Genomic DNA, 8,960 nt, shown 5'->3' with positions numbered 1-8,960 from the left:
CTCTTCCTCTTTGTCCCCTTATGTCCCACCTCCCTCTCTCTCTCTCTGCCCTCCAACCCTGTCACTTTCTCCCTCCCTCTCTCCTTCTTTCTCTCCCCTCCAAATTTGTGTCTCCTACTCTCTCTCTTAGCCTTATCTCCCTCTCTCATTCCTCTCCTTCTCTCTCTCTCTCTTCATTCCTCATCTCCCTTCTAATTTAGTTTATCTCCTTTAGTGTAAGAAATCAAATAGGATTAGAAATCACCATCTACACCAGAATCAATGCATCTAGTGTAAGAAATATTGTTCTCTCTCTCCCCCCCCATCTATATATATATATATATCTCCCTCCACTGCTCCTTCTTTGTATCTCTATCTCACCCCTCCCAAACACACACACACTCTCTCTCTCTCTCCATATCTATCTATATCTCCCTCTCTCTATCTCTCTCTTCTTCCCTCTTTTCACCTTCTATCTGTATCTGTATCTCCCTTTGTCTCTCTTTTGTATTTCTATATAATCCCCGAAAAATACACTATATTTCTCCATATATATCTATCTTTCCCTCCCTCTTCCTCTCCCTCTCTCTCGCTCTTCCCCTTCTCTCCCTCTATCGTCCTTTCTATCTCTCTTCCCTCCTGATCTCCTCTCTCTGTCTCTCTCCATCTCCCTTATCACTCTCTCTCTCTCTCTCTGTCTCTCTCCATCTCCCTTATCACTCTCTCTCTCTCTCTCTCTCTCCATCTTTCTCTCTTTGTGTCTTTCTTCTTACCTCTCTCTCTCTCCCTTCCTCTCTCCTTCTCTCTCTCCCTTCCTCACTCTCTTCCTTCCTCTCTCTCCCTTTCTCTCCCACCTCCCTTGGTCTCTCCCCCTCATCTCTCTCTCTCTGGCTCACTCATTCATTATCTCCCTCCCTCTCTCCTCTCCTTCTCTCCCCCCTTCTCTCCATCTCTCCTTCTTTGTCTCTCTATCTCACCCCCAAACATACACACTCTCTCTACATCTCTCCCTTGTCACTCCCTCTCTCTCTCTCTCCACTTTTCTCTCTCTTTCTCTTTTCTTCTTCCCTCCTTCTCTCTCCTTCCAACTCCATCTCTCTATCCCCCCTCTATCTTCCTCTCTCTCGAATCTTCGCTCTCATCCTTCCTCTCTCTCTCTTTCTCTCAATTCCTTTATCTCTCCACCTATATCACTCTATGTCTTTGTTCTTCCCTCCCATATATATCTAGAGTAAATATATATCATGATATATTAATATATATTATAATATAACAAATTGAATATTACATTAAATTTATTATTGTATTAATTAAAAGTGATTAACTTTAATATTAATCTTTCAATATTAATATTATATTTAATGATGTTTTTTTACAGGGCATGATAATAAAATTTATAATAAAACTACATCAAATGAATATTAAAATTACGAAATATTTATGTTTATAGAGATTTTAATATATCCATAGGATATGGTTTTCGTTTTAAATATTCATTTTACAAATAATTATTGAAAATAAATATTAAAAGATTTTGGATTCTTTGTGTTGAATTAACCTGTTTATTTTGATTTAAGAAATGGTAGTGACTTTATTAAACAATAAAGATGTGTAAAATTTTACCTAATTTGGAATTTTAATGTGGTAAAAGTTTTTGTTGAAGGTAAATTTATGATCCATTCAAATTCAATGTATATGATACAGAAGGAACTGTTAAACACATGAGATAATTATATTGTAGTTTTTTTTATCTATATGGTTATTTTCATTTTTGTGTAGGGTGGACATTAATTTTTTTATTTTTATTATTATTTATTCGACGGATGGACATAAACATTATTTAGATTTCTAATTCTTTATTTTTATGCTGGCCGACATTAGCTAAAATTTAGCTTTGAGAATAGACATACTTACACATTAGGGCCATACTAGGTTGTAGAATGCGCCCCCAACGCAGTAAGATATAAAATAGGATATATAATGATGATGATCATGATTAACTTCCACTAATATTTATTTGCTATATAGGACCTTAAGAAAGTAAGAAATTAATTAAAATTCTTTGGTCTTACTATCGCACTCGGAGTTATGGATTTTCAGTTCATGGGAGGTAGTATGGAGGTGAGAAGATATTTTATTTCTATTCTAAAATAGAAGTGAGAGAACCCCTCGTAGATCACCATAGTCTTACCGAGTTAAAAGGTCATCAAGGTTAGTAGTTTAACAAATAATTTGAAATTAGATCTAATGTGAGTATAAGATGGACAATTTAAGACGAAGTGTTTTGTATCTTCAATGCAATCTACGAAAAACATTTTTCAACTTCATTCCTCCTAGGACCACACAGGTGACAAACACTTTCATCCCATGGTGTTTTGGGAATTTACCAACACCCAATTTCACTATGAAACTCATAAGAATTAGTTCTAATCTTGGTACTTCATTTTCTTTTTAACACTAACATAGAGATAAATTTGGTTTTGGCTCATGAGAATTAGTTCTAATCTTGGTAGTTCATTTTCTTCTTAACATTGACATAGAGATAAATTTGGTTTTGGAGATCCTTATAATATACAAATTTCCTTTTCCTCTCGAGCTCTTCATTTTCCTACAATTCCTCCTTGAAGTAGAAAGTAATAATATTTTTAATATTATCTGAATTCTCTAAGATGATCTCCTTTACTCCCCAATGTTCTAGGCAAGTCTGGGCATCCTTAAGCTACTGTCCCTTGAGTTGAAAGTGGGGTTTTTTCTAGAGTTAGAAGCAATTTTTAGAAGCCTCTTGACATCCAATATTGTACAACTTCTTATACATATGATATCTAGTCATAGAGATATTTTCAATGGGGTAAAAGCTTGCTTCAATTAGGAGGATAGGGAAGGGGGCATTCCCTTTAATCTTGAGGTTGTAGCGTATACATTGCATTTGGATTTGTTTAATCTTCCTTCACGACTCTTTGGATATAGTGCAACCCCAAATTTGACATTCATATAAAATAACGTGAGTGATAAGAGTCTCAAAGATGAGATTCCTTTTATCCTAGATCCAAAGAATTATTTTCAAGTCCATAGTAAGCTTTCCAACCTCCATTTATCATTTCTAAATGCCATAATTGTAATTGAGCTTACTATGGATGGAAATTCTGAAATATTTGTAGAAAAGAACTTTCTCCAAAGAGTTGTTTTCGTAAATAAAAGTCTCATAGGTGATTTTTTTCGGCTTTAATTATCATGAATTTAGTTTATCTATATTTAGAATCATATCCATTTTGGAGCACAAATCCTATAGAGTTCTAACTTATTTGCAAAAAAACAATATTATCAATATAAAAGAGAAAATCTATCAAATAATATATAATACTAGATAATAATGTAACAAAAAGCATTTTTGCATACTTATAGAACATCGAAATATACATTTATTTTAAGATATAAAATATTGATTACTTATAACATTTTAATATATATTTTTAAAAATAAAAATAAAAACATTAATTTATTTTAAAAGATAAAAAATTAATTATTTTATAAGATTTAATTTCTAAAAAATTAGATATATATAAAATTATAATTATTTAAAAATAAACTTTAAAAAATGATAAAATTTAAAAATAAATATGTGAATGTTAATAAAATTTATTTATTTAAAATTAAAAAATATATAAAAACAATTTAATATATATATGAAAGTGAAGAAATCTAAACGATTGAACAATTCGCTGAAAGTATATACACTCGTTAATTTTTCTCGTGTTTGCAATTGGATTAATTTTTTCAAAAATTAAATTAAAATATCGTTTTAAAGCTTTGGTATTTGCTTTAACTCTTTTGTGTATTTCCGTTAAAATGTATTGGGTATCTATGTTAAAATATTTTTAATTAATAATCTAAATTGTTAAGAATATTTATTTCATTTTATTTTGGATTTGAACTTTAGACGTGTATATAAAATTCACAAAAATTACAATCCTACCCGGTCGCCGTTCATGTCATCCACAACCATACAAGAAAACCACTTAAAATGACATACCTTTATCTATGGAATGAAGAATCACCGGCACTGTAAAGCAATTACAAGATGTTGAAAAATATACAGCCAACTTTGATATTGAAAAGGTTTGTTTTTAGTATAATTTTTTTGGATTTTTTGGTGTTAATTTAGTGGAAAAATTTGAAGTGAAATTTTGATTTGTATTATTTAAACTAGTTTTTTTGACTGTATTTATAGATTCAGTGAAAACTGTTAGAGCACTTAGATTGCACAGGATTACCTATCAAGCTTGAGATTTCAATAAATTACTGTGAATTTGAAAAAAATTTGACCAAAAAACCCACCATAAAAACTTCCAAAAAAATCACACTAAAAAAAACTCCCGCTGAAAATACATATCATAAAATCAAATAAATCAAATAAATGTGAATCTTCCTATCCTTACAACTCAATAAATGATACACAGAAAAAGAGAATGATAAACAGAAAACTCTTAGGGATTCGAACGGGATTTAAACCAATTGAACCAAAATTTAGAATTGCCAAAAAGATCCTTAAAACCGTCATCATTGGGAGTGTGAATGGCCATCATAATAAATATTATTTTCATACGATGAAGTCTTCCTTCAATCTTTGCTGTAATTCCTCATCTACTCCCTCACCCCACTGCAGTTTTGGACTCACCCGACTGCAGTTTTGGACATCCAAAGGCATAAAGTGTGTCCAACGACTCCAAATGTTCAAGACCTGCCAGGTGTTCTAACTCAGAGCACTCCCTAACATCGAGCAATTGAAGCTCTGTCAACTGCGCCAAACCCTGTATAATCTTCAGTTTGAAACACTTACGTGCAGCCAACCGCTGCAGAGATACCAGCGTTTCAATACATGGCAGCTCTTCCAATTCCATGCACCCGTCAATGTTCAGCGTTTGAAGCTCCGTCAACCCGCCAAGTGATTCTGGTAGGCTCTGCAGCTGGGAGCAGCCGTCCATGCGGAGAGTTTGGAGCCTCGTCAACCCGCCAAGTGATTTTGGCAGGCTTTGCAGCTGGGAGCAGCTGTCCAACTTGAGAGTTTGGAGGCTCGTCAACCCACCAAGTGATTCTGGTAGGCTCTGCAGCTGGGAGCAACCGTCCAAGAGAAGAGTTTGGAGGCTCGTCAAATAGCCAAGTGATTCTGGTAGGCTCTGCAGCTGGGAGCAGCTGTACAAGTTGAGAGTTTGGAGGCTCGTCAAACCGCCAAGTGATTCTGGTAGGCTCTGCAGCTGGGAGCAGCTGTGCAAGCGGAGAGTTTTGAGGCTGGTCAACCAGCCAAGTGATTCTGGTAGGCTCTGCAGCTGGGAGAAGCCGTATAAGCGGAGAGTTTTGAGGCTGATCAATCCGCCAAGTGATTCTGGTAGGCTCTGCAGCTGGGAGCAGCCATCCAACTTGAGAATTTGGAGGCTCGTCAACCTGCCAAGTGATTCTGGTAGGCTCTGCAGCTTGGAGCAGCCATCCAATTTGAGAATTTGGAGGTTCGTCAACCCGCCAAGTGATTCTGGTAGGCTCTGCAGCTGGGGGCGGCCGTCTAACTTGAGAGTTTGGAGGCTCATCAACCCACCAAGTGATTCTGGTAGGCTTTGCAGTTGGGAGCAGCCGCCCAAGAAAAAAGTTTGGAGGCTCGTCAACCCGCCAAGTGATTCTGGTAGGCTCTGCAGCTGGGAGCAGCCGTCCAACTTGAGAGTTTGGAGGCTTGTCAACCCGCCAAGTGATTCTGGTAGGCTGTGCAGTTGGGAGCAGCCGTACAAGCCGAGAGTTTGGAGGCTGGTCAACCCGCCAAGTGATTCTGGTAGGCTCTGCAGCTCGGAGCAGCCGTACAAGCCGAGAGTTTGGAGGCTGGTCAACCCGCCAAGTGATTCTGGTAGGCTCTGCAGCTCGGAGCAGTAGAACACCTGGAGAGTTTGGAGGCTCGTCAACCCGCCAAGGGAATCTGGGAGCCTCTGCAGCTGGGAGCAGAAGGACAAGTCGAGAGTTTGGAGGTTCTTTAAGTTGCCAAAGGAAGCTGGCAGCGACTTAATCTCTGAACAACCCAATAACTTCAAGTAATTCAAGGACTGCAGACGACAAAATTCATCTGGCAAGATATTCAGACCAACCGATTCATATCCGCTGTTGTGCAAGACAATTTTTTCGACATAATTCAACCTTTCAATGGACTTTGGGATATTGAGAACGCGACCATCAATTTCCAACTCCCTAATCTGCACAGGTGCCTGCAATTTCATATTTTAAATTGGGCTTGACACTAGATGGCACAATTTCTGTATATTGTGCTAGAGCAAGTAAATTTTTATAATAAAGGTCAATTGAAAAATGCAAAACTGTAGACAGAAAACAAAATCACATAATTACCTGGCATTCATCTGCCCAGATTGTTTCAAACTCCGTCCCCTTTATTTGTAAAACTCTTAAATTTTTCATTAAAATCCATGAAGGCAGGGAGGAGTACGGACAGTTAATCCAGTGGAGCCATATTAGCTCTGGTGGCTGAGCAACATTCAATATGCTTTCCACACAATCACCTTCAGCCTCAAGAAGCTGCAACCTGCCCGTTAGATCCACAAGGCTTTTGGACTGTTGTGGAGACCATTCCGGGCCAATGCTAACTCCACGCACCTAAAACACGATTGATCGATGTTTATGCAAATTAGATGATAAACTCAAAATTTACAGACAATTCACAGCAAATTTGATAGGAGAACATTATTTTCAGTGTCACTCTAGAGCTTCAAAATACGTACAGGTGAGTGCTGATAAAGAAGGTTGCCAGTTGGATGCCAAATACGACGCCAAGAGTCTGGAGGCTCTTTCTCCGCCAGCTCTCTCCCCATATCCCTGAGGTGGTCGTGCATTCTTACTTGATTGTTGTCGCTTACCTCTACGAGACACCTGTTTTGTAGATTCCGAAAACCCAGCTCTCCTTCCCAGCCAGATCCGTCCCATATTCTTATCGCTGTATCTCTGTCTTTGTGTAGAAAGAAACAAGCAATGTCTAAGAATATGTGCTTCTCCTCTTCCTCCAGACCGTCATAGCTAATTCTGAGTCGGCTTTGGATATCCGTGGGAAGTGCTTTGGAGATTTTGCGGAATTGGGCATGCCAATACTTCAAATGTTTTTCACCATGGAGATGCGCCCCAAGCACCGTGAGAGATAGCGGCAATCCATCGCAGGTTTTCAAAAACAGATCAACTACTTCTTCAAAACCCACATCTGCAAAAGATTTGCCAAAGGCGTGAGAGCAGAAGAGCTCTTTCGACTGTTGCGGATCCAGTCCTGTGAGCTTGTATATGCACGACTCTACAATTCCCCCTCTTATAAGAACATCCATATTACGAGAGGTAACTAAAATCAAGCTACCGGAAGGAAGGACATACAGAGCTGGTGAAAGTAATGCATCCATTTGCTTAATATCATCTACATCATCTAAAATGATGATAGCTTTAGACGCTGCGAGATACCTTCTGAGCATCTCTATACCTTCATCGATGCTTTTTATCTGCTCATTCCATTGAGCCAAGTCCTTAAGAAGCTGACTCTGCAACGAAATTAAAGGTTTGTCTCTAACATCAAATAAAAAACAAGATCTATTGAAATGTGATCTCCGACGGTTAAATATTTCTTTTGCGAGGGTTGTTTTACCAACCCCTCCAAGTCCTACAATTCCTATAACTCTGGTCTGCTCGCTTTGCTGCTGCAAACACATTTCCCTTTCAAAATCTTCAATTTTCTGTTCCAAAGCGATTGGATATTTGGAAACGTGGAGCTTTCTTGGAACTCTTTTTAAGACTCCTTCCACGATCTTTTCCAGGAGCTGCTGCTCGTCACTAAACAATATCCAGAATACAATTGCGAGTCAGAAATGCAATAAATCTAATACTAGCAAATTAAAGTTAAGACTGACAGAGAGAATGGAGTGCAGTTCTCACCCATTATAAGATTCCAGGTCAAAACCGCTTATGTCTGCAACATTAAAAAGAGCGTCCTTCCACTCTTTAATAATGTTGGGGTCATATCGCGGCTCTTTTTTACCAGTTTGACGGTGGATTGTTTTCTTTTCTCCAAGCTCGCGCAGGGATCGAGCATACACACCATTTTCGCCCCTCGTAGAGCAGAGCATGCGAAGAAACCACGGGAGCATGCGAAAAACCCACGGGAGCATGCGCAAGACTCTAGCATAGAGTCCAGTTTCGCGCTGCGTCCAACGAAGTTCTGATGGCTGCACATGGTAGAAAACAGGAATGATAGGTGCCTTCGACTTCAACATCAATACGAGTTCTTTCAAACACCACACCGATTCTGCATATCGGGGAGAGAAAATAGCAATGTGAACGGAGGCTGTTCGAATAGCGCCTTCGATTTGACAAGTGAGGCCATCTCCCTCTCGCAATTCTTCAATGTCCAAAAATGGTCTGAGACCGTGTTTGCAAAGGCGATTGTAGAGATCGGTGGCAAAGGGTTTCTTGCAATCTGGACCGCGATGATTAATAAAAATATCAAACACATTGTAATTTTCGTTGGCATAAGAGGTGGATGAGGATGCCATACTATATTCACAGATTGGAATTACGCAATCCTCTGGTTGATCTCAGAACAAGTGCAAATTGGCTACCGGAAGATAACCCAAGTTACCACTAGTCACTCGGCCTCTGTGGCTTTCTCTTACACTAAGTTAAAACCGCTCTTAAATCAGATAGACTTCTAGGTTTCTTATATCGCTCAGCAAACAGAGTTACCCCAAGTTACTAGTCACCATGACAGTGGCATAGAAATTGATTTTATAATTTTATAATTTTAAGAAAGTGGAAGGAAATTGCTGAGCAAAATGGTGGGAAATTTAGTTTAATGTAGTATTTTGTTTAAGCATCTTTGGTATTCAGGCTAGGGTATTATGCATCACACTGGCCTGGTATTATGCATGACACTAGCCTGGTTTGAGATAGAAATTGATTTTTTA

General features: G+C 38.3%; 1 protein-coding gene across 1 annotated transcript; it reads right to left on the bottom strand.

The window, feature by feature from the left end:
• Positions 1 to 4,466: 4,466 nt before the first annotated feature.
• Positions 4,467 to 8,549, bottom strand: LOC149212584 (TMV resistance protein N-like). Its single transcript, XM_089390626.1, has 4 exons — positions 7,933 to 8,549; positions 6,747 to 7,830; positions 6,358 to 6,621; positions 4,467 to 6,218 (listed from the first exon to the last, which is right to left on the bottom strand). The coding sequence occupies exons 1-4, from the start codon at positions 8,547 to 8,549 to the stop codon at positions 4,629 to 4,631; spliced, it is 3,555 nt and encodes a 1,184-aa protein (XP_089246752.1). The 3' UTR covers positions 4,467 to 4,628.
• Positions 8,550 to 8,960: the final 411 nt, after the last annotated feature.

This window comes from Pinus tabuliformis, chromosome 1_1 (genome assembly GCF_031772625.1).
Source record: "Pinus tabuliformis cultivar Carrire ecotype Pingquan chromosome 1_1, CPIR1, whole genome shotgun sequence".
Taxonomy (NCBI): domain Eukaryota; kingdom Viridiplantae; phylum Streptophyta; class Pinopsida; order Pinales; family Pinaceae; genus Pinus; species Pinus tabuliformis.
The sequence above is the reverse complement of the archived record's forward strand: the minus strand, read 5'-3'. Positions and strand labels throughout refer to the sequence as shown.